Source organism: Poecilia formosa, unplaced genomic scaffold (assembly GCF_000485575.1).
Source record: "Poecilia formosa unplaced genomic scaffold, Poecilia_formosa-5.1.2 Scaffold613, whole genome shotgun sequence".
NCBI classification, from domain to species: Eukaryota; Metazoa; Chordata; class Actinopteri; order Cyprinodontiformes; family Poeciliidae; genus Poecilia; species Poecilia formosa.
Window position 1 is genome coordinate 18,199 of NW_006800552.1, and position 25,656 is coordinate 43,854.

General features: G+C 43.8%; 4 protein-coding genes and 1 long non-coding RNA gene across 5 annotated transcripts in view; 2 read left to right on the forward strand and 3 right to left on the reverse strand.

Annotated features, from left to right (window-relative positions):
- Positions 1 to 2,394, forward strand: part of proca (protein C (inactivator of coagulation factors Va and VIIIa), a) — a 7,852-nt gene extending 5,458 nt beyond the window's left edge. Inside the window, exons 8-9 of the mRNA XM_007541509.2 lie at positions 703 to 820; positions 1,718 to 2,394. Coding sequence (XP_007541571.1) covers positions 703 to 820; positions 1,718 to 2,286 — 687 coding nt within the window. The 3' untranslated portion in view covers positions 2,287 to 2,394. The remainder of the gene's footprint in view (positions 1 to 702; positions 821 to 1,717) is intronic.
- A 503-nt stretch (positions 2,395 to 2,897) lies between these two features.
- dusp28 (dual specificity phosphatase 28) lies at positions 2,898 to 9,101 on the reverse strand. The gene is made up of 3 exons (XM_007541510.2): positions 8,606 to 9,101; positions 7,114 to 7,510; positions 2,898 to 4,667 (listed from the first exon to the last, which is right to left on the reverse strand). The coding sequence occupies exons 2-3, from the start codon at positions 7,459 to 7,461 to the stop codon at positions 4,566 to 4,568; spliced, it is 450 nt and encodes a 149-aa protein (XP_007541572.1). The 5' UTR covers positions 7,462 to 7,510; positions 8,606 to 9,101; the 3' UTR covers positions 2,898 to 4,565.
- The window catches only part of LOC107834410 (uncharacterized), a 22,651-nt gene continuing 2,365 nt past the window's right edge, over positions 5,371 to 25,656 (forward strand). The window contains exons 1-2 of the long non-coding RNA XR_001660201.1: positions 5,371 to 6,342; positions 20,270 to 20,274. This is a non-coding gene — a long non-coding RNA (uncharacterized LOC107834410). The remainder of the gene's footprint in view (positions 6,343 to 20,269; positions 20,275 to 25,656) is intronic.
- On the reverse strand, positions 9,514 to 12,055 carry LOC103130180 (zinc finger protein 771-like). The gene is made up of 2 exons (XM_007541512.2): positions 11,727 to 12,055; positions 9,514 to 10,885 (listed from the first exon to the last, which is right to left on the reverse strand). The coding sequence occupies exons 1-2, from the start codon at positions 11,896 to 11,898 to the stop codon at positions 9,891 to 9,893; spliced, it is 1,167 nt and encodes a 388-aa protein (XP_007541574.1). The 5' UTR covers positions 11,899 to 12,055; the 3' UTR covers positions 9,514 to 9,890.
- On the reverse strand, positions 13,085 to 23,431 carry vcpip1 (valosin containing protein (p97)/p47 complex interacting protein 1). Its single transcript, XM_007541513.2, has 3 exons — positions 20,615 to 23,431; positions 17,960 to 18,046; positions 13,085 to 17,089 (listed from the first exon to the last, which is right to left on the reverse strand). Exons 1-3 carry the CDS (start codon positions 23,265 to 23,267, stop codon positions 16,353 to 16,355), a joined length of 3,477 nt encoding a protein of 1,158 aa, XP_007541575.1. The 5' UTR covers positions 23,268 to 23,431; the 3' UTR covers positions 13,085 to 16,352.

The following is a 25,656-nucleotide window of genomic DNA, read 5'->3' on the forward strand; positions in this document are numbered from 1 at the left end:
CCAACCAACCAACCAACCAACCAACCCACCAACCAACCAACCAACCAACCAACCAACCAACCAACCAACCCACCAACCCACCAACCAACCCACCAACCCACCAACCAGGCTGCCTACATGTCTGTGTTGGGTTGAGCAATGAATCCCTTCTGGACACCATTAGAAGAAAATGTATGTCAGACATTTCTCACTGGAAAGGCTCTTTGAGGTGAACCAAAAAAGTCTCAATGGAGACATTATGTCTCAGCTGAAAACCTTAAAACTGGACAGTTTTAAGGTTCAGTGGATCAGCTTCCTCTGCAGTTAAAGACAATGAAGACGGAGCTGAATGTGATGAAGAGTTAAAAAACATTCTGCTGTACAGATTGGCAAAACAAATAGAACATATTTTCAAATAGGTAAAAAGAAAAAATGACCAGCTGGATAAGTTATGGATATTTTGTTAAGGATGTTTAGTCAGATTGATTAAAGTTCATGCTGCCAACACTGAGATCTTATTTTGGATTCACAATTCCTTTAAAAAAAGATCCTGGGTTTGGTGTAACTTTGTTTAAAGCCAGTTACCAAGAAATGATCTTCCAAATTAAAGTCAAGCTTGGTTTAAAAAGAACTAGTTAAAGTAATGTGAATACTTGAGTTAAATGTTTTAGCAGTGTGTTTTCAGGTTTTCTGTTAATATTTCATGTATGTTTGTACATCTAGGTGCTGGTGATGAATGCCAGAGGGCATTTTCACTGCGGAGGCGTCCTGATTGATGAAAACTGGGTCCTGACTGCTGCCCACTGCCTGGAAAACAACTTCAGGTTCACCGTACGACTGGGTGAGCGCTCCGTCTGCAGACACCGAATCCATAAACCATCAAACTGATCATAACACCAAAACAAAGACAAAATGATACTGAAGTATTTGTGCAACTTTTATTTCATCTTTTAATCGCAGTGCAGCAGGTTTCATGTTTCATTTCATCCTCTGCTTCTTTCATCCTCTCACCAACTTGGGAAAAACTTCAGTCATGTAGCAGAAACTTGAAATGCTGAGCTGCTGTATTTGCTATGTTGGTATTTACACTGAGGTGTTGAAGATCTGGTTCTATAGATCTACAGAGAGAAAATGAAGGAGATGTTTTGGACATAAAGTCTGAAGTAATGGTGTCATCTTCAATGAGCTGTTAAACTGATTAGTGCATGAATCTGAGATCAGTGCTGTGGACTTCACAGTGCTCTGCTGAGTCATGACCTTTCCACCCTGTGGTTTATTATCATTATTTTTCATATTTAACTGACCATTAAATATGAATGCTCTATGAATGGACCAAAGTGATCAGATGAGGATGAAGAGAACAAAACAAGCAGTAAGCAAAGACGTAACGGCAGAAGTTTCACTTTCAGTTTCAAGCATCTGCCATCCTGATGTGAGTAAAGCCTCAGTATAGCATAGTGTGACATTGAGTGATGTCATTACTGTGTCATTGCTGGAGGATTTTAGTTGAAGTTGTGGCTGTTCTGTTCCAGGAGTGAACTTTGACGTGTAAGTAAATTTTTCCAACTTCTGCCTGATTTATCCGATGATAAATCTCTTATTCTCCAGGTTTAGATGTGCAGCTCGGCATTCTGGGAGAGTTGTTTTCCTGAGGCAGTTTTTCTTTCACAAGACGTAATAGTGTGACAGCAGTGTGAAAAACGTAACACCTCATCGTGATCATGACCTTTTTACTCAGGTGACTACGAGCGAACGAGAAATGAAGGCACAGAGGTTTCGATTAGAGTCGCCAAGACCTTCAAACATCCCAAGTACAACTCCAGAACGGTGGACAACGACATCGCCCTGATGCGTCTGCAGTCGCCCGCCCCGTTCTCCAAATACATCGTCCCCGCCTGCTTACCTGGCCGCGCCTTGGCCGAGAAGGTGCTGCACCTGAACGGCACCACCACAGTGGTGACCGGCTGGGGTAAAGATGACAGCGGGAGGTACAGCTCAGCGCTCAACGTCATCAAAGTCCCGCTGATTAATCACACCGCTTGCAGCCAGCAGATGTTTCCCCATGAAATCACAGACAACGTCCTCTGTGCCGGGATCCTGGGTCAGAAAATCGATGCCTGTGAGGGGGACAGCGGGGGGCCGATGGTCACTCTGTACCGGGACACCTGGTTCCTGGTTGGCCTCGTGTCGTGGGGCGAGCGCTGTGGCATGGTGGATAAGTTGGGCATCTACACCAAGGTGTCCAACTACAACGAGTGGATCACTCAGGTACAGGAGGAATGGGACCGAGGACATCAGCCTCAGTAACGCCCAGCCAGCCAGCCAACCAACCGTCTGCTGCGTCAAACCCACAGGAACGCCTCAGTGCATCAGTGCTGATGGAAACCGTTTCGTTAAATAAACCTGCTGACTCTAGAGAGGCTTCAGTGTCTGTTTTACCACCACTGACCTTCGTACTTCAGGTCAATAACCAGATATTACATGTTCAAGCTGCTGGAGGGTTTCCTCTTCTGAAGCATCTGAATGTGTTTCATGTTCATCTACAATAAAACCTGCTGTTTGTCAAACGCCTGTTTAACTCAGATTATTTAAATGATGCAGGGCTCCTGGCTGACCGTCTCTTCACTCAGACAGTCTTCAGTCTTTCTGCCCACAGAATCACCACCCAGACCCACCAAAGACATCTAACTTCTGTTTGGGAGAAACAATTCAACTTTGAAATGAATTGAATTGGATGAATAACAAACTTCTGAGTCTTCTGACGCTCGCCACTTATTTTGTGCCTTCCTGGCTGCCGTACATCAGTTTAGTGTCAAAACAAGATTAAATGTGATGATCATCAGATTATCTGATGAATCTGATGATGATCTGAGGTGAAACTATGACGACCAACAAACTGCAACATGATTACACACAGATCAGAAAGCAGAACTGTTTATTATATTTACTGTCATTTTCCTCCAGTTAAAACTGAGTGCACAGTTTCTTAAAGGGACAGTGACACATTCAGGTGATAAATTCACTTAAGGCATTTACTGTACGCTAAAATGTTCCAAGAACTGAACACAGTTTGAAGTAGATATGATGATAAACTTATTAGATTCAAGCTGAGTAAAGATTCACCTGAGACACGAACATCTACAGCTTCAGCTTCACCAAATATCACAAATTTAATAAACCCACTGAGTTTATTAAACTACATCCACATTTAAACAACTTCTGACAAGTTTCAACAGTGAACATCTTCATGGTTTCATCTAGAGAAGCCAGTAAAACCTTAATATTTTACAAACATGGAGTTCTGACCTGAGTTTTTATTCGTTTTATTATAACACTGAACAGGAAAACGTTTATCCCTAAAACTTCCCCCTAGTTGCCTGGTTTTAAATTTGTGCTTTTGATTAAATGTTTGAAAAACAAAAACAAGTTTCAGGTAAAATATTTGAACCAGTTCATGATGTCAGTTTCCACAAAGATGCTTTTTTTTATTTAGACTTGAGAAATTGGATTTATTATTGCATTTCCCTTTGTCTGATAAAACAAAAACAAAATCTGTTGTTTTCCATAAATGATGAAATGATGAATGTGCTTTAACTCACCTTCTGTCCAAAACCAAACCTGCTTTTCACACAAAGTGATTCAGATCGAAAGGTTCTGATCAGAGCTGAGATATTTATCTGATCATCACAGATCTATCAGGCCAACGAGGAGAGGTGGAGCGTTTCCCTGTCCTGCAGAGTCCAAATATAATAATAATAATAATAATAAAAATAAAGTTATATTTGTTTATCTCTAATGTTGTGGGACTAATATCCGTCTTTTTATGTCCTTTTCTAAATGATCATTAACAAAATGTTTTCATCAGTTTGAGCTCCTTTTCGTTCCTTTTCTTTTTGTATTTCTGTGAGTTTCTTTCCTTCCTGTGGTCAGAAAAAACTAGAGATAAAATTTGAGAAAAACATAAAAATATGGAGCCAGAAAACTTAACAGAACACAGATTTGAAAAACATGTTTGCTCTAAAAATGCTCTAATAAATTTAAACACCAAAAAAAAAAAAACTAATATATTTGAGGAACCTGGTTCTTGTTTAAGAGGAGAAATAAATGAAGTTTGTCATTTAAATCTCATAATTAAAATAATAAATCATTAACTTTCTGCAAGCCAATCTGCCTGATTCATTCGCCAAAAATTCACTTCCACATTCAGTCACTTTTCACAGCAATAATTATGCTTTTTTATAAGATAAATAAATAAAATACTTAATAGATCTGATGTTTTCTGCACTGTTTTACTTGTTTTTTATGGGTTTATTTTTAGTTTTAAGATTTGCTACAAACGAAACTCTAAAGTTGAAACACTGCATGTCAGCGTATCACTTTATACAATATAAACACTATTTATGTATTTCTGAGTCATTATGATTTTACTTCTCAAATCTAATCTCTTAGTTTTGTGGCTGATTTCATTTCAGTGTTTCTCTCCTGTTTGTATCAGTTTGATCTCCTCAAACTGACCTGAAGTTTCAGTTTTCAGATTAAAATTCAAACTGTGACTCTGAGCAGAGAGGAAACCGTCCACAGCTTCATCAGGACGCTCCTCTCCTCTTCCTCAGCTCCTCCTCGTATCGCTGCAGCTGAGACATGAAGCCGGGGTTCGGATCCACGACGTGCCGAGCCGTCTTCACCCTCTGGGAGGAAACAACAAGCATCAGAACCAGAACGACTCTGGACCGAGGTTCTGTCCGGATCCGGACGGTGCTGCCCTCTGCTGGTGGTTTAGATAAACCACTGATCTAAAATAAACACCTTTAAACTGCAGGAGCAGAACAGACTGCAGGTTTATGGAAACATTTTAAAACCTTTTACTATTTTAGTTTAAGAAAAAAACAACTAAAGAGGCACAGAAATGAAGAGATGTGACCCAAAAGAGGCTTCAGGTTTCAGCTTCAATCAGATCAACCTGAAAGTTCAAAGAATAAAATAGAAACAGAAATAATCTCTATTGTCCCAAAGAGGACAAATTCAAAGTTTCACACTAAATTAAAATAAAAAAAGTGTGAAAAAATATATTAAAGACAAGATTTAAAGAATATTTTATAAGATTTTATACATGTTGGGTTATTACAATAATAATAATAATAATAATAATAATAATAATAATAATAATAATAATAATAATAATATCATACAAGATTATGAACAAAGAAACTGGAACATATTTCATTTCTTGATCATGACATAATTTAAGGTTTTTATTTTACTGTTTTTTTCTGATTTCCTGGTATTGTTTCATAATTTAATCTTTAATCTTTAAGCTGCATCACTTCAGTTATTCCTTCTTTATAAATGTAATTATTGTTAAATCATTTTTAACGCTCTGCCCCTTTAAAAGTTAACTCGATTCGGGCTACCAGATCGCCGGCGATCCGAGATGCATACATATTTTTCAAATGCCGGTAGAATTCGAACCACGTAAGGTAGAGCAATTTTTATTTTTTGCATATTAAACTGTAAGAATTGCGCTTCCTTTTCCGACCCTAAACATCCCCCCCGAGTTGCTGTGTGCGCGCAGACGAGTTCACAGATTTATAGTAAAAAGGATGGGTCCACAAACATGATGTGGCATCCATCCCTATATTTGTAGATCAGCTCGGGTCTGGCCAATCACTTCCTGTGTTGTTCTGACGTTGACAGAATGAAATACTGCGAGATTTCATGAAATGTCACATGACTTCAGGTGAGATTTCATGAAAGTCATTTCCGTTTCCGGCACGTGCTCCAGTGGGCATGCTAAAAAATAAAGTCCTTGCTCTCATCATGACATTTTGTCATGTGGACAGACATTTTCTCATGTGAATACACAAAGACTGACACACTTTCATTTAAATGTTTGTATTTTATTGTTGATGTACAATGTGCAATGTATCTTCTGCACTTCTTTTTTCTGATTGCACTGATAAAAGCATTTTTTTTATTTTCCCTCGTTTTATTGTTTTTAGAAAATTGGCTGTAACTTTGAAACTAAGCTTTGAAAAAACTCCAAATAAATTGTGTTTGGTTTAGAAGGCTTGTGTGCAACTTTTTTGTATTGGGAACTTTGGTAAATAAAGTTAGGAAACTCTTCATATTTACAAAAATATGTCAAAAAAATTATAAACGGATGGAGTTCTTGTTATTGTTTTGCAAATTTTCTATTTTTAATCAGTTATTATTGATAAATGGCATACAAACTTGGAAAGGAGGACTTATAAGGATTTTATAGATGTAAAGAACATTGGAGTGCTCCTAATAATGACTCTGCAGCATCCAAAAATGTAAAAAGATGCTCATGCGGACTTTTATAATGGTAGTCCTAGAAGGAAAGTGATCCATGACTGTTGATGTCTAAATGTAGTTAAAGGTGTTTTGATCTAATAAGATAAACTGATTTTAAATGTTCCTCCTCTGTTTCTGATGACGGAGCTGGATGAGCTCCGTCCATCACCCTAATCTTTAGCTCCCTTCTGTGATCAGATTCATTCTGAGCCTGGATGTTTCCCTCTGAGCTCGGTGACCTCAGCTCAGAGGTCACTCAGACGTCAGCAGGAATTTATTCCGTCTGTCGGGTCCAAAGTCACCTTGGACATTAAAACCTTCGGTTCTGCTGAGCAGCCGGACCCGGCCGGAACCGCTTCATTCATCTGTTCTGTCTGATCCTGTTACAGCTGCTGGTTCTGACCCGGAGTTACAAATATGAACTCAGTGGGAATTTAATGTGTCTGTCAAACATACAGAAGGTCAAAGGTCACTGTTGACCATCATCCAGTCGGTCGCTGTTAGAAAGAGAACTGGACTTTAACATTCAGAACTATTTCACTGAGCGGGTTGAAGTAAAAACTTGATTTGTTTGGACTGGAGCAGAACCGGACCAGGTTCTGCTGCTTCTCTGTGAAAATCTGAACTTATGCAGATGACTCTGTGATTTGCTCCGGTTCTTCTGAGCACCAGAACCAGGCTGGACATCGCAGTTCAGCGCGACAGTAGAAGCAACATTTCCGTTCGACGTGTTTTATGATGATATGAATGGAGGAACTGTTGGTACTGATTCACCTTCTTTCTACATCTGCAAAGCCCAAACCCGGAACCCTGGATCACCTGGGAGGCCTCCGTCAGCGTCAGGCCGCGGTGCTTCATCAGGTAGGCGATGCAGATGGTGGCCGAGCGGCTGCGTCCGTTCTTGCAGTAGACCAGGCTGCGTCCGCCGCGGTTGGCCTCCTTCTGGATGGCGTCGGCGCAGCGGTCAAAGTGGCGGTACAGATCCTCGTTGGGGTCGTCGTAGACGGGGATCTGCATCCTGGTGACGCCGCTGCTGGTCGGGAACGGCTGCTGCTTGGACACGTTGATGCAGAGCGTCACCGCCTCCTGCTGGATGAGGTCGTCGCTGCAGGCCGAGCGGGCGTTGCTGATGAACAGAGCCTTGGTGACTTTACACAGCTGCAGCATCCTGTCTGACCCTGCTGGGCCTCCGTACTTAACCAAAGCGAACAGCTTCCTGGTCGGAAGGAGAAGCATGAGCGTTAAAGACGGGCAGTTTAACAAAACTACAATTATAAGGATTTTATCCAAATTCTGCACAAAGATCTGCTCTCAACTCCTCAGATTCCTGCTGATGGTAAAAGTTTATTGCCTGACAGAGAAAAGAGAGAAAGAAATCTTAAACTCTTTACGTTCCGATTTCCAAATTTTCACTGAAGTCCGATTTTTTTCTGCGTTTATGCTACCGATTAAATGCGACTTGTGTGTGAACAGTTTCTGACCCCAAAGCGACCTGCAGAATAAGAACCTGGACATGACAGCAGCGCTGTGTTTACTGGAAAATGGCCGCCGCCGCCTCTGGATGGATTTTAGCGTTTTTCAGATCCGACAGCCGATCATAAAACTAAACCCATCTGACCGGAGCTGAGAAACCTGACTGGACACAAACTTCTTTCATTTCAGTCGTTGTTCATCCAGATTTACCGTCTGGATGTAAACAATGTCGGATAAAACGCGACATGACCGTTCAGACTGCAGAAAACGATCAGACGTGATTTAGTTCCACATGTAGAAATGACACAAATCAGATATTTTGGGGATAAAACGATCAGAATTTGTCCGTTCAGACGGATCTGAAAGAATCTGATTTGGTCGCATTTACCTGCTGAGTCAACAGTTCACACGTTTGGCTAAGAAAGCGATGGTGACGCCATCTGGTGGCAGAAAAAGGAAGCTACCAGCAGATGCTGTCCGCTTTCTTAAACCTTCAGTTTCCAAGGATTCGATGCTGCTGATCACTGGAAATGTAATAATATATGTAATAAATAACTAAATTAGCTATTTATCCAACAAACCAAACATCCAGAGTTTATTACAGCTGTGAAGTTTCTCCAGCCTGGTCAGTTAAAGTGGAAATGTGTTTTATGTATTTCTCTCATTTTTCATTTTTATGTTTGATATTGTTTTTGCATTAAAATGAAATACATTTTAAATTTGGACACAATGAATTATTTCAGATCTTTTAGATATTATTCCTAATTTATTAAAAAATCAAAACCCATTTCAGCACCTAACACACACACACACACACACACACACACGTCGGTCTGACCTGCAGCTGCACCTTCCTGAATGAATCTGCTTTTCCTCAGAGGAACCCGTTCTCCGTCCGTTCCTGCAGACCGACCGATCCGCTGTGTCCAGGCCTCCTCATGACCCCCAACTGTTCTGATCAACAACACACTCACCCTCACACACACACACACACACTGCTCCTGCTGCTATATTTATGCTGCTGACAGCTGCAGGGTCCTAATGCTGCTCAGATTAAAGCCTGACAGGAAACAGTGAGAGTTTCTGTCAACTGATCAGTAGCTAATATTTAGAATCACCATCTTAAAAATCACTACCAACTGTTTGGTTCTACTTCACCTCAACGATGTTCCACTCGGATCTTTTTCCAGCAGATTTTCTGTTTTATGGCTTAAAAATGTGACTCAGATTCAAACTGAGGGAACAGGACTGAATATAAAGCAGCACAGCCTGCATGAATCTGTACATTATTAAATCTTACATATTAAAATAAGAAACATGGATGAATCACTTTAATATTCCATATCTGACTGATATATGTAAATATCATTTCTGTTCAGAAAAGAGAAACTGACTGGAGGGAAATAAAAACGAAGTGAAGAAAAACTGAAATCTGTTTTTGAGTGTTTTAATGAAAATCTGATTAATGAAATTATTCAGGTTTTTCTGTTTTCCACAGATCTATTTCTCACAGGAACGTTACGGGCCGATAAAAGGAAGAAAGGTTTTTAGTAAAATTAGAAAAATTTATGAAACTTAAGTTTACAAAAAAAAAAAGGATTCTTTACTGTAAAAAACAAAATTACATTTAAATGTTTTAGCTCATCTTATCCAAGGTTCTTCAAAGAGTTGCAGAGGCTGATGTCTGTAGCAGGAAGGATCTCCTGTAGCAGCCTGTGTTACAGTGAATCAGCAGAAGCCTCTGACTGAAGACACCGTTGTTGTTTAATGGATTCATGAATGAGACGCTCCAGGTTGTCTGTGATGTTCTGCAGTTTAGATTCAACCTTCCTGACATTAAACCAAACCGTCTCAAACTCATCATAACTAAAATGTTCTTCTGAACTTTTCCCCCATTTGGCCAGTAGAGGGAGCTAGTTCCCACCTGTCTGTTGAGGCCTCGGTGTTCTGGTTCTGTTGCAGATAGCTGGAAGATGTCCAGTAAAACATGTTGTAAACTCACATAGATTTGATTTACTTCACGTTTCCCCAACGCAATCTCTTTCATCTCTTATCTCTTTCATCTCTTTCCGCGACACTCGTCCCCTCTATGTTGGACAGACGTCGTCCTCACATGCAGGACCTCAGCCAGATGTGCAATTGTTGCCGGTGTGCGTTGTGGCGTGTTTTTTCAGCGTTGCAGCGTATTGAAACCTTTCTCCACACGTGCTGCAGGAGTACGGCTTCTCTCCTGTGTGCGTCCTCATGTGGACGATCAGGCTGTTGCTCCGACTGAATCGTTTCCCGCAGGTTTTGCAGGAGTGCTTCTTCTCTCCGGTGTGCGTCCTCATGTGAGCCTTCAGGTTTCCGCTCTGGGTGAAGCTTTTGCCACAGATCTGGCAGGAATACCTGCGGTCGCCCATGTGGATGGCGGTGTGCCACTTGAAGGCTGATGAGTTGGTGAATCTCTTCCCGCAGGTGTTGCACAGGTATGGCTTCTCCCCAGTGTGGGTTCTCATGTGGACCAACATGCTGTAGCTGCACCTGAAGCTTTTCCCACACGTCTCGCAAGAGTACGGCCTCTCGCCCGTGTGCATCCTCGCATGATATCTCAGAGCGGACGCGGCTTTGAAAGCTTTCCCACATTCGTTGCAGACGTACGGCTTCACTCCCGTGTGGCTCATGTGATGCATCTTCAGGTGATATTTTTTCCTAAAGACTTTTCCACATAAGTCACATTTTAAGGTGACGCGTCCTGCCTGAGAAACACTCTGATTGCCTGAAACTGGATAAACGTCCTGGTTGATGATCTCACTGCCATCGTCGTCAAGTCCTTCCTGACCCACCTGTTCTGTCTTTGTGGATCCTAGATCTACATCCTCGCCTCCTTCCTGATGCAGACTCTGGAGACCATCAAAGGTTTCCTCTGCTACTCCGGTCTCACCTTCCCCATACAGAAGCGCCACCAGAAACGTTTTGGACTCTTCCTTCGGCTCCAGTTGATCCGTCTGCAGACTGCTGCAGGGTTCGTCCTGCTCCTCTTTGATCTGTGGAGGTTCTGGCTCCTCCTGCTGGTGGCAGAGCAGCAGCTTGGCAGGAAGCTCCTCCTGTTCCAGATGAACATGTTTCTGTGGAAGATCTAATAGGGAAACGGTGTGGACAAAGTTCAGAAAAACATCAACACAAACCTGTTTCATCACTCACATGTTTATAAAAGGTGAATTTGTTTGTGACAAACTCTTGGTAGAAAAGCAAACTACTGACCTTTGCTGGTTAATTGAAAAACAAGCTGCAGGAAGTAGATTAAACTACTTCCTGTTTGGGGTTTAACCAACCTAGCTTTAGCATTACAGTGAATAACTGTTGGAGCTTTAACAAAAACATTTAGTATGTTTAGCTTTGAGATGCATAAAATATATAATTTTATGTTGAGAGTTAACTGCTCCATCGTAGGTGCTCAAAGGAGCGCTACAGCAGATCCTTTCTCCCACACAACACTCCATAACTCTGCTTTTATTTGCACATTTTTCTGTTTTTATGAAAACATATAGGTACATTTTGCACATTTCCCTCTCTAAAGGATCATAATCAGCTGCAAATTACTTTTTATGTGATTATTAAACCTTGCAGTAAACTCTTTTATTCCTGTTTTTCTCTACCTGACATTTCAGCATAGATGGGTAAAAATTTTTAGACTAGAAAATAAAAACACGACTGTTTCAGTCATTTCATTTTGCAGGCTTGTTTAAGCTCCGTTCGTTCGTTCAGTCTGAGGGTAAAGAAACAGCTCGTTAGTCCCAGAACATCACCTGATCAGGCGGCATCCTGACCGTGTATGGCCCTTTAAATCTGGCAGTCATCTCTTCAGATCTGTCTGATAAATGAATGCAGCTGCTTTCATATTTAAGCCTGGCTGGTTAAATTAACCAACCAGGATCACATCCCTGTATTTGGTTACTGAGTTCATATAAACTCCATACCTGCTGGTTTCTGGGGTGTTTGTGTTTTCCAGTTCGTTTCCATCATTCTGCGCTGACGGTCGAGCTCTTCTTCATACTGAATGATGGTTTTCTCAAAAACTCCAAAGATTTCTTCAGCAGCAGCAGCTAGCCGCTGTCTGATGAACTCTCTCACATTCAGAGCTGAACACATTGTTGCTCCTGACCGGAGAAAACCAACAAACAACCCGCACAATGGAGCTAGCAAGCTACAAGCTACAAGCTAGCTTCTTATTGTTTACTTCCGCCGGGAGGTCAGAAGGTCCGCACCATCTCAACGCCGGCGCACATGGTGGTGCACTGGTGGGGTGGAGTCTGTGTTGAAAGCTGCTTGTCTGCCGTTTTCTCCAGATATTAGTCTTTCAGTTTAAGGGACGAATGTCCAAAGTGCGGCCTGGGGTCATTTATGGCCGCTGGACTTATTTTTGTGCGACTGTAATTCAGGAATCATGCAAATATGACCCTCAGCGGTTGGTTATTGCAGATGGAAACTTTACTTATATCCATTTTATTCATCCACTTACATAGTTTACTTATAGTTATTATTACAGATATAAAGTATTGAAAATAAAAACAAACAAATAGTGGATTTTGCATTCTCTTTAGCTTCATCATAAACAGAATCGTGTCTATCCAGTGATCTTTACTCAAAAGCAGACTTGGTTCACTTAAATCTGTTTTTAAAGGGGCAGTTTTATGTAAAATCACCCTTTTTAGCTTTACATCATGTTATATTACTCTCATCTTAAACATTTCTAGAGTGTCGCATTAATTCCTTCATGTTTGAGAAATCAAATCTTCTGTTTGTTTTTATCTCCACTCTAATGTTGTTGGGGAAACTTTCCACTTTTAATCCATATCCAGTAAATGGAGGCCAACCTACGGACATTATAGCTTCAATATAAAATCTCAGACATTTTCATACCAAATCTGATTAAATAATCTACATTTCTTTTGTTTAAAAGAAATTACAAATAAAAGAAAAATATTTGTGAAACTTTGCTCGTTTCAATCATCTCCTTGGGAGTTGAGTTGAATTCAAAGTCCAACTAAAGACAAGCTGATGCAACATCAACACAGTGAAGTCTAAACGATGCATGAATATTATTATTCTCATAATATTACTTTATTCTTATATGACTGTTGTATTATGATTTTATTCTTGCATTATTTCAGCTTTATTTTTGTTAAATGACTTTATTCTCCATCTTATTGTTTCTTGGGGCCCCAACACTGAGGACCAGATGACCAGTTCCAGCCTGAATCCTGGAGCTGATCAACAGACAACAGAGAGAAATGGAAAACATGAACGTCACCCGAAGGACTCGGCTCACAAACAAATGGAGGAAGTGATTTTATTGGTGGAGCTGAGAAGTTTTCATGCAAACGGCGACGTGAAGCAGAGTGTCGTCAGCGTTTTATTAGCAACCAGACAGAAGATCCAAAAGAACCAACTGAAGGAGAAACGGAGCGGTTTCTGTACAGGTCCAAATATTCTACAATATGTACTATAATACAGCAGGAACACGGAGGAGCCGCGGGTCGGTGACAGCAGGAGGTTCTGATCCGAAGAGTCCTTCTGCTCCGGGTTCAACAACCTCAAAGTGCCGAGTTTTACATTTCTTCACTTCAACCAGGAGCAGAAAACTAAAGATTTAAACAACAACACTTTAAAACTGATGATTTCTGAGGAAAGAACCAGAACAGAACCAGAACAGAACCAGAACAGAACCAGCTTCTAGTCAGCAGACGGACAGAAACCTGATCACTGGCAGCAAATCTCAGCTTCCCTTTCAGAATAAACTCAACTTCCAAAAATGTTTATCTTTAAAAGACTAACTTTCTAAGTGTCAAATGATTGAGCATCCGTCAAATTAAATAAAACTAAACTGATGTCACAGGAGTCCAGCCACTTCTGGCTGTCGTCATGGCAACAACCTCCTCCAAAAGCATCAGAGCTCTGACTGCAGGAGAGTAAAACACAAACTCAGCATTACTGTGTGAGACGAGTTCAACAAAATGAGAAGCTTTAAGGTTTATATGAGCGATAAAACCAGAGTGAGAAAAGAAACATTACAACAGAAACTTTGTGCTGATTGTTTCAAACTTCAGCTGCAGAAACAAAAGATTGAACTGGAAGCTTTTCATGAGTTTTTATGAGAAACGTGAGGAAAGACGCGGTGGAAACGCGGTTCCTGTAGGAACCTGGAGCCCAACCAGAACCTGAGATGTGACATAATCCAGGAGTTCTTCCGGAACCGATCATTTGGACCTTTGGTGTTCTGGTGCTGGAGCAGTGTTCAGGTCCAGCAGGTGGAGCCAGGTTCTGGAGGGGAAACGCTTTGTTCTGATCGGTTCCCGTTTGACGTTACAAAATCTGCCAAACGCCAGAAAAACTCAACAAAAAAATAAAAGATTATTTTTTCATGTTTCATGTAACCCAGCAGAACTTCTGAGCTTCCCAATTTTTTATTTATTTCTTTTGTAATTTGGTGAAATATTAAAATGGCAGAAACACAAAGGAGCAACTTTAACCCGGTTTTTCTTTGGCTGCTGTTTAAACAGACGTTTGGGTGAAAGCGGGTCCAGATGGAGGGAAGTTCTGCTCAGGCATTCGGTGACTGCAGCTTTAAGAGCCCAGGAAAAATAATCAGGTTTGACAAGAAGCTTCAAACTCAAAACAATTCAAAAATAAAAAATAAAAATCCCATCCACAAGAGAAATAAATCACATCTTTTTAGGAAATTTGTTCTGTGTTGTCTTTGAATCGCCACACTTCTTTTTAATCTAAACTTGATTTATTTGACATATTTACTTAAATATCTTTGCAATGAGACTTTCTCTCCACCAGGGGGAGCCACTCCCCTCTCCCTTCACTGCTCATGTTTTCTTCAGGTTGGGTTTTTCTGACTTCTCATTTTGGCAACAGGAGCTTCAAACTGCTGTTAGAATCAACTTTTAAACTGAAGAAAAACAAACAAATTCATAAACTGACCTCCAGTTCGTCAACCTGCTTCCATCTGAATCCTCAACTTGAACTTCTCTAAAATGCCGATCAGAAAACGTTTCTCTTTGGCATTTCACTGTTGGGACGTTTTTACATTCAACAGACGAGTGAAGAATTAAAGGAATTAAACTGCTGAAACCTCCAGAATGATGAGAGTCAAACTAACAGGAAGTGAGAGGATGTTGAGGTTGATCTGAGTTTAGACCTGCATGGAGGACGTCATGCAGTTAGGGTGGATGAACACACCACTGAATGCTCAATATGGGTCTAAATGTCTCTACAGGTGAGGTTCTGATGGGCAACATGTCCCTGATCTGGACCGTCGACTCCTTAGAGGAAAGAGTGACGCATGAAGCTGATCCGTTTCAAAGAACTTCCTGGATCGAAGCCCAAATCTGTCAGCCTACAATAAATGTTCCTCTGATCAGAACTCTGTCAGGTTTTAGAAATACTTACTTCAAAACTGAGATTGAAACTCAACAGAACAAACACTAAAGAGTTGGACTTTGCAAGTTTCCAGTGAGAAAAACCAGGAAGAGCGTTTCTAAAATACAGAATTTCACCTGGAAAAATCAGAGGTTCAGAATCCAATATGGCTTCTGTGCATAAAAACAGCTAAAGTTGTACATAGAAACTATTATTATTAACACCTGATGTTTTATTAAGTGAGTGGCACACACTGCTGTACAATATCTACCTGTGAACTCATTCCTTTAGTGTTTAATGAAAATGACTCACTCAGAAAAGCACCACAACCAAAACCAAACCCAACCGGTTTTCAGCTCTGATTGGCTGTGAACAGAAGAACGAACCTAAAATCACAGCTGGAATAGATTCATTCAGGAGAATCGTTTCCTTCAGTCGGTGTTTTCCTTTAATTCGTTACTCGCCTGCGTCTCTAACAGTCGGGTTCAGCAGACACCTGAAGCTCACTTTGGGCTGTCAACCTCTGCAGGGGCTCCTTCCTGCCTGCAGGTGGCGCAGTTTGACGGCTTCAGGAGTCCAGCATTCGTCAGCCAGGCGGTGGGAGCAAAGCAGGTGTTGGTGATGAAGGCAGCAGAGTTGAACAATGGAAGCGATTATGCGGGGCGTCTCCTCTGTGGACCAATTATCACTTCCTGTGCAGACAGGAAGTGCCCCGCTCATTAACCTGACCGGGTTCTTCGGTGCCGGTTTGAAGCAGGAAGAATCGGCGTCTGCAGGAGGGATTCAGAAGGCTGGAGAAACAATCCGGTCAGCTTCCAGGCGACTGGGAACACTGGGAGCCGTCGCTGACGGAGAGTCATCAGCTGCAGGGAAAGTTCTCCTGAAGAAGGAAATAAATCCGTTTGCTCTGGATTTACTTCCTGCCTCTGAGTGAGACAGTTAGCGGAGTAAAGACACGAACAGTGGCGGAGTGACGATGCGCCGCAGACGGACCGCCTCCGTGTCTCAGCTCAGTGACGGTTGCCGCGGCAGCAGCAGGGCGGTCAGCTCGCTCCTCAGTCATGCAGTAAAGACGACGCGACGTAATGAAGACCTAAGCTTTGGGGTCCGGCCTGCAGCGGGGCAGCAGGCGGCGGTCAGGGGGCGGAGGCAGCGCGGCGGCGGTGGCGGCGCCATCAGGAGTGGTCCATGGGTTCGCTGGCGTTGCCCTGCCCAGCGTCCTGGCTCTCCATCTCCTCTGGCTCCTCCGGTTTGCCCCCCGTGGCGGCCGCGGTGCCGGGTTTGGTCCCAGCAGTCCGCTCCTGGCTGGCCCCGCCCACGGCGCCTGCAGCGCCCTGCTGCTCCTTCAGGTGGCGCTCCATGGAGGCCTGGATGGAGGACACCATCTCCTGCAGCTTGCGGCGCTGCTGCTCCATCAGGCCCGGATCGGGCGCGCGGCCGTCCCTGCTGGCCACGAAGCCCGGCGCCATGCGGACCAGCTCTCTGGTGGCGTCCTCGGGAATGTCCGACAGGTCCGGCGCTCCTCTGGACACGCTGGCGCTCAGGTCCACGCCGCTGCTGTGCTGCCGCGTGATTGGCCGGTGCTCTGGAGGGGAGGAGCCTCCGGCGCTCCCGAGGGAGTGACCTTTGCCCTGGAAGGCGGTGACGCTCTGCAGCTGCTCCTTCTTGCGGACGACGCCGCCGCTGCCCAGCCGCAGGACGCCGTGGGACGGGCTGCCCTCTCTGCTGCCCCTAGAGGCCGCCTCGGAGCGCAGCTGCAGCACCGCCTCCCTCACCAGCTCCTCCACGTCCGGCCCGACCGGGAAGTGACCCGCGGCGTCCACGCAGAGCTCCAGCCGCTCCTCCGCCGCGTTGTAGACGAAGGTTTTCCCCGTCAGGTGAGGCAGCGTGCAATGCTTCCCGTCCATGAGGCCTGGAGGAGACACAAAGAACCGGTCAGAACCGGTCAGAAGCAGTCAGCACAGACCAGAACCGGTCAGAACAGACCAGAACTGGTCAGAACACTCAGACTACACTTTAACTTATTTAACTAATCATGAAGGTGATTCATTAGGGCAATCAGACGACTGACATATACAAAGTACGTCAACTAATCTAGTTATCAACTTTTCATTAACCTGAGTAAAAAAGAAAAGAAAAGTAATAAATTATATATATATATATAATTTCATATGTCGTGTCCTCGCCTCATTAATATTCACCCTATTAACACATCAGTACATCTACACTCCGTCTGCACAATATAAAGCTAATTTATTGTCATCACAGTGACACTCTAGTCAATATCCCCACTATAAAGACCTGATTATATTCACATATCAACATTAATGTAATAAAGCCTTAAAATGAAGGTTTGGGTTTTTAATTCTCTTATTTTAAGCTTCTTGATTTACTGAAGACAGTTTTTGATCTTCTCTTCCATTTCTGTAAAGTTTCTCTCCAGACTCTGATTTTTGCCATGAACTCAGAGTGAAGGAGACGATCTGCTGTGAAACGTCTTCAGTCTCAGGTTAAATTTATCTCAGTGATTGTTTTCACCGCAGCAGCTCTCCTCACTCCCAGCTCTTTGTTGTGTAAATGTGATGAAGCTTTGAAGCTTCAAGCTGGAAATACTCTGGTTTTTAAACCTACTGTACTGAATGAAATAACACAGAAACCCAAATCTTCCCATTAAGACAGCTGCATTCATTTAAAAAATAAAACCTACAATCTATCAGAGGTCCGGGGTTCTGAGCATGCTCAGTTCGTGCTCTGGCTGCGCTGCCAGAGAAAACAAACTCACCCATGTCTTTCTTGACGATGTTGTAGAAGACGCCGCCCTGCTGGAACAAGTGCGGCAGCTTCTTGGCGTACGACCAAACGTCCTCGCCTGAAAAGAACACGGTTAACAGATTAGAGGCGTCCAGAAACACGCAGAGACCTTGAACACAACACGAGGTTCTGACAGCAGGAAACGTCTGAGCCATGGAGACTGCAATGAAAATCTGAATGTGGAAAACTAGATTCACTGCATGGATCCCATAATTCAAATGAAGCTAAATGATTAAAATGAAATCAAATTAATAACCAACTGCATCTAGTTTTCATCTTACTACAGCAGCTTACAGAGCAGGACGGCTTAAAGCTGCTGGCCTGGTTAATATTACCATCAGTTCCTTGTTGTGTCAGGATGATGTTACTATGACGACGTGTTTATGAGATGTTTCAGGTCAAAAAGCTCAGACTGAAGAACAAGTCGAATGTTACGCAAAAAAAAAAAAAATCCCAGGTTTCTGACCCCCTGATGACATCACAGGTTTATTCCACGCAGCCAATCAGAAACCCAGAAATGTTTCCGATCAATCAGGAGCTGATGGCTCAGACCAGCGGTCCTCAACCCGCGGCTCCAGGCCACAAGAGGCTCGCTGGTCCTTCCACAAAGACCGACTGAAAATAGAAAAGGAACCAACTTACAGATGGAGGTTTCAGCAGGTTTTCAGCTTATTTCACGGAATAACTGCAGAATGACACTAAAGTACCAGGAGTAATAATAATCCATTTGTCTTATGATCTAAGTAGAAATGTTTTTTTGCATAATTTCTGCAAATAACATCTCAGAATAAATGTGTCCTCCTCTTTCTGCAGATGTTTTATGTTTTTCTTTATTTCGAAGCTTCAACATAGAAGCATTGAAGAAAATGGTGCTTTTAAAAAAATAAGATAGTAAATATTTGTCATTATTTATGTTGTTTTTAAAGTCATGTGACATGAGTGTCTGAGTGAGTTTTAATGAGGAAAACTGAGGGCAGAAATGGCTTTTAAAAAGCTGAAGACACCAGAATTAGACCATCAAATTAGCATAAATATTGATTTTTACAACCATTTTACTGAGACAAAACGAAACATCTATCTGCATTTTACTTTACATTTAAATACAGAAGCTAATTTTGAAAATAATTGCTTATTAAACCAGACAATTTTTCTGTCACCAAACCATTTTTTCTATATTTATTGTCAGCTGAAAATCGAGGAACTGAAACATGTTTTAAATGTTCAGCTTATAAAACCGTTTGTTGCTGATTATATTTAACTGACTTCAGCTGCTAATATTTATATTAGCAGCTAAAGTCCTAATATAATTATTAGCACTGATAAAGCACTGAACATTTCTGCAGATCGGTTGTTCCAGCAGTCGGTTGTCCGGCTGCAGCTCTGATGAACTTCCTGCAGCGTCAGGTCCAGCGGACAGCTCAGATAAAAAACCTTCCTGAAAATCAGCAGCAACGCTTCGTCATGTTCTGTGTTTATCTGAGAGCAGCGGCGACCTTTGACCCTTTTGGCAGCTGACACAGGGAGGGGACGAGATGCTGGAGTCAGCAGATTGACTGAACACACATCAGTGAATGCAGAGTTTCTGGTAACGCTCCGGAGCCTGAGAGTTCATTCAGCTGCAGTCCGCTGGGGGCCAACCAATCAGAAGCCAGCATGCGTCTGCGCTGCACAGCTCGACCAATCAGCAAAGCTCTCAGTTTCTCTCGAAATGAAAACAAAACTAAGAAGAACACTGCTGCTACTCTTCTTAGTTATTACATAAACATAACTAAATATTAGGAGACAGAAACCGGCCTGAAGACCCAGAGTAGAAGACGACTGGGCTTTAACTAGGCCAGAGACTTTAACCTGTTAATTTAGATTCATTACAATGAATCTTATTTAACACATTACAGAAAAACACAGTCCAACACAGTTAACCAAATAGTTTTGTTTACATACAAAAACTGTGAGCTGGAACCTTTGTGTTGCGTTTCTGCTACATCCGCTAACATCAGCGCTGGACTCAGCGGGGTCGGGGTCTCTCACCCCGATCACTAGGAATATGTTTGTTGTTGAGCTCATGTCTATTTATTCAATAATCTAGCAGCAAAAAGTGTTTTGAATTGAAAATGTTGCTTATTTTGTTGATATACAGTTTGATTAGTTAATTACAGACCTTGAAATGAACTTGATTAAAAGTTTTAGTAAAGTCCCTCCATCAGGTTTAACTAGATTGTCTGTAAACATCTGATGTAGAAAAGTCCTGACATAATAAATACCTATAAATTTGAAAATCCAGTTATTGTGTCGATTTCAGAGAGAAATGACACTTCTTCATGTGACTGCTCACCTAAAGAAACTCGTTACCAATGGGAATGTTTTCCAAGGTTAGCTTTTGTGGTTGTGAAGTTTTATTGCAGCAACAGGCTTTAAGTTACCTAAAAGAGAAATAATAAATACTTCTTCTATCACAATAGAACCACGAAACATTGTGATAAAAGTTTACGCGCATATCGCAGCACTAGTTAGAAAATTAAAACCATGTGATCTGATCTTATTCTGGAACATGAGCTCTGCCAGGCTGCTTACAGGATGTGATGTCATAAAGGATGAAGGTCTGACCTGCGTGTCGCCATGTTCTTACCCATCAGGGTTGCTAGGAGACAGAGGGAGGACATCTCCAGGTCGATGCTCTCCTGGATCTCCCGGCTGCTCGTCCGGCCGCCCGTCACCGCGTCGTCGCTCTTCGCCGAGTGCAGGGCGGAGTGCGAGCTGGTCGCCCTGGTGATGGGGGCCCCGGGGCCCCTGTCCTCGGTTCCCCTCAGGATCTCCAACGTCACCCTGTCGCCGTGCTGCAGGGCCACCGGCTCGTTCTCCTCGCCGTTGCGGGGCGGCAGCAGCTCTTTGGGGGGGAAGCCGTAGCGGATGCACTGCTGCGGCGGCGGCACGTCGAACTGCTTGGCGATGCTCCGCCGCAGCTCCGCGAAGGTGGTGAGGGCCGGCAGGGTGAGCATGGCCTGCCGCCCGTCGCTGGTCGTCACCCGGATCTTCTTCTCCTTGTTGGAGGAGGAGGAGGGGGAGGAGGTCTTGGTGGGCGTGGCGGGAGCTGAGGAGGAAGAGGTTTCTGGGGAGCCGCTGGGGGACGAGGTCCGGCCCTGACCTTTGGGGTCGGGCTTCAGCTTGTCGGAGCGTCTCTTCTGGGAGACGAAGGCCTGCTCACTGATGCTCTGCTGGAGGCTGCGCTCGGCCCGGCTCATCGTCAGCTCCTCCTTGTGGAGTGTCTTGGCTTTCTGGCCCGTCAGGATGATCTTGGTGGGCAGCTGGGGGTCCGGCGGCGGCGGCGCCTCCGTCCCGTCGCCGAGGCGATGGGCGTGGGCCCCGTCGATGGACACGGGGTTGTACTCATCCGGGTTCTTCTTGGCCGTGTGGTGCAGGATGGTGTTCACCACCTTCTGCACCAGAATCTCGCTGCCAAACTCTCCAGGGAAGTGCTTAGTGACCAGCTTCATGGCCACGTCGTACACGTTGCTGTTCAGCGTCGGGTCCGTCTCGTACTGGAACCAGTACACCGTCTCCCGGACCACCCTGCCCCCCCACTCCAGGGTGATGGGGAAGGCTTCGGGCAGGTTGTCGTACTCCTTCCCATCCCAGTAGTGCTTGAAGCCGCAGCCACACTTCCCCCCCTGAGACCGGCTGTTGGTTCTGTCCCCGTCCAGGTACACCACCGACCCGTTCCCACGGATGTGCCGCACCGACGTCCCGTGGCACCAGGTGCAGGTGTTCAGGGAGCTCAGTTTGTAGTCCGGGACCAGGAAGTCTCTGTGGGGGTCGTAGGAGCACACCACGTTGTTGAGGGGGAAGCTATAGTTCTTGTCGGGCCGCAGCTGACCGTGCGTGGACTTAGCCAGGTTGTAGAGCTTCCCGCCCGGTACCAGCCACTCGGACGGGATGTGCAGCTCAGAGAGGGCGCCGCAGATCAGGCAGCGGTGCAGACGGTTCTCCACCACAGACTTCTTGGCCGCCTCTGTCACCTCCTCCGGTTGGACGCCGATCACGCCGGTCCGCCGGTAGACGTACTGGTGAACGTCGGCCACCAGTGACGGGTGGATGCTGTGCTTCTCCATGAACACCTCCTCCATGGCGTTCACCAGCCGCATCAGGTACTTATCCTGCAGGCTGCGGTCGCCTCCGATCACACAGCTCCCGTCCGGCTCCAGCCTGATGTACTTCCTGATGAGCTCCTGCGGGACGCCCCAGGCCTTTGGCAGCAGGCGGGGCGGCAGCTTAGGGAGAACCGTGTTCTTGATGCCCACCAGAGGAACGTAGTGGTTCCTGCCGGAGCTGCTCCAGGCGATGCAGATGGGTTTGTTCGGCTTCCCGTCCTTCCCCTTGCACTGTTCCTCTGGGACAAGTCCAGGCAGGAAGGTGGCAGAGTAGTCGCCGGAGCTCCTCATCCCGCTCATGGAGTCCAGCAGGACGATGGGACGGTGGAGGACGTTGGCCAGCCCGAATATGTGGATGTTACGCAGTCCCAATGGGACGCCTTCAGGGGGGATGAACAGGGGGTCGCACTCATTGATGATGTCCTCCCACTCTGCAGCGTCAATGAAGTCCTGGAACAGGTTTTTGTAGCAGTCCAGGTTCTGCTTGAAGTTCTGCTTCAGGTTTTCTCTCAGCGCGTGCCAGAACAGTTCCCTACCCACCAGGGCCCTGGACACCGCGTGGACCAGGCAGTGTCCATCTCCGTCCACGTGGACCGGGATGAGACACTCTCTGTTGCCATTGGCCTTCTTGATCTCCTCCAGGGTGTCGTGGAGGTAGATCAGGCTCCCGGAGCGGTCTTTGCCGTACCCCATGGTGGTGACATGGTCCGGCTCTATGAGGAAGGCACGGTCCCCCAGCAGGGAGCAGTCAAAGATGTCCCCCTGGTTCATGTCTTTCAGCAGTTTGGCTTTACCGGTCTGTTTGTCCATGCCGTAGCGGGTCAGCACCGGGGACAGCAGCTTGCAGTGGTAGTTGGACAGCCCCATCACCTTCACCAGCTCGGTCCCCTTCTTCGGGGCCCCGGTGACGCCGAGCAGGGCGTTTCTGAGCAGGTTGTGGAGCACCACGTCCGGGTCGGTGACCTCCTCCACGTTCAGCAGGCCGCTCTGCTCGTGCCGCTGGCCGCACTCCGTGCACTCGATGCTGATGGAGCCGTGAGCGGGGAAGAAGAGCCGCGCCTGGCATTTCGGGTCCGGGCAGGTACCGCACAGAATGCGCTTGTCTTTCTTCTTGGAGCTCTGCAGCAGCGACATTTCGGGAAAAATGAGGTGAAAATCTCTCCAAGCTTCACAGAACCATGATAATAACCCCGCAGAGAGGCTGTCAGGTCAGCTCCGACCGCGCTAACGACTGTTTTCAACCAGAATAACACCAGAACAACACGGAAGCGGCTGGCTTTCCTTTAGCAACTGACCGTTGCTAAACGTCCATACGTAATGACGCAGGGCTTCTGGGACTTGTAGTACATCTGAATAATAATGAGTTGAAACCATTCATTTGCTCCAAATTTCCCACATATATATTTTATGATTAGAAATATTACACAAAATAATGTAATTGACCATTAATGAACATGAACTTACGATACACTTTAATATGTTAATAAACGGTATCTTTAGCCTTACTACATTTCCCAGAATGCATAGCCGTATGTCGTCGTTTTGTTGTGTAAGGAAGTGAATTCTGGCAGAGTTCTTAGTTTATCAACAATAACACGATTAATAAAAACATATTTTACTAATGCGACGCATTTTCAGTCTTTACAGCAGCTTTTACATGCATCTTGGAACATTGGTAAAAAGTTAATTATGAAAACCAGAGACTCCTGATGATCCTAGGCACTAGTCTGCTGAATTTCATTTAGAAATATGTTCATTTAAATTTTTATGCCTGATTTTTCACTTTAGACGAACAAAACACCAGAAAAAAATATCTCGTAATTTATTGTACTGATATATAAATAATTCGGCTTAAACCGGATATATAAAATATAGCTTATGTGGAGCAAATATTTTAAAAAGCCTTGAATGACAGGGCTTTTTACCGAATGTTTTTGTAACACCTTGTTTTGTTATCGTAAGGTTTATTAGACCTGTGAATGCATTCCTGTGCTGAGCCTCAACAATTCAGTTAGGGAGAAAGGAAGAGGATAAAACGTGAAAACATTAAGTTATACAACACTGAGGGTCTGGTAGGATTCAAAGTGTCTATAAGGTTCTCAGTAATCATCTCCTGAACATCAGAGAAATCAATAAAGTGCAAAGGAAACCAGATACAGCCTGCTGTCTCTGCTGTAATCCTGGAGGTGATTCAGCAGATACATGAATATCTTCTGTCCTCGGGGTCTGAAAGTATTAAACTTGGTACAGTCATTAAGTTTTCTGATATCCTTTATTAATTTTCAGAAAACACGATTTTCTTATGTAATAATGTCAAGCATCAAATAGACTTGTATTCCACTAAAACTCAAAGCAGCCTATGAGTTTTAGTTTTTACTCCTTTGAACTGACCACCAGATGGCAGTTTTACTCTTTGTACTAGTTGAACTGCAGCTTTCAGCTGCAGAGGGTTTGTCTGTAATGTTCAAATGTATCTTTTTTTTATTTTTGCTGTGCTATTTCTCATCCTGTGTATTTATTACTGGGGAAAGCAGGGTTGTCCAGACTTAAAAAGACCAAGAAAATCTAAACTGAAACAACTTCTTTATGAAAATTATTTGTATTATTTCCAGTACAAATAATTAAATTCAATTTGATCCTGATGCAGGCCAGAAATGTGAAGGATTTTATTCAGCTGATTAGGTCTGATATCACCACCAGAAGATTTCAACACTATTGTCTGTTCTGTTGTTTATTTATATAACATTAATACACAATACATTTAATCTCAATGCACTTTATAGGTATGTAAAAATGTAGAATCAATTCAACCCAGTAAAGTTTTTCTATATCAGATTCAAATGTAATCTTTATTCTCATTTAATCTGAATGATAAAATAATTAAATTAAATTTAGCAGATAAAAGTATAAAATGTTTTCTAAGATCCCCAGATGATTGCAAAGAGTTAGGAAGCATTACTGAGCTAGCATGTGGTGACAGTAGAAAGGAACATCTCCACTTTCAGCTTCCACCTGGTGGAGACACATTTACCAGAGCTTCTGAAGGTCAGTCAGATGCAAAAACACCAGCAGAATGTGTTAATAGCAATAAAACAAAAGTCTGACTCTTGTGTGAAATTCTCTGCTTCAGAGAATTCAACACCTAAATCACGACACAAACATGTCGGCAGAACAAAGAGCTTTTATTGTGGGAGACGCTTCGAAGCTTCAGGAGAGCAGAACAGAAACGCTGCTTTCCTTTCAGGGTTGTGATGTTTCACGTCGTCTTTTAATTAAACCTTTTAATGGTTTAATTAAAAGGATGAATAAAGCTATTAGAGATGAAATGATGTATCTTAATGCAAACAAAAAGAGAAAAAATGTAGTTAAAATGACTGCTGGAGTTGAAGGACAGCGAAGCAAGAACTTATCAAACACCATCTATTTCTGTCCAGAGCAGGGGCTGATGGGAGCTCTGGTTCCTCTGCTAGAAACCACGTGGCCCTGGTCTGATCTCTCAGCTCGTCCTTGTTTGGCCTCAGCT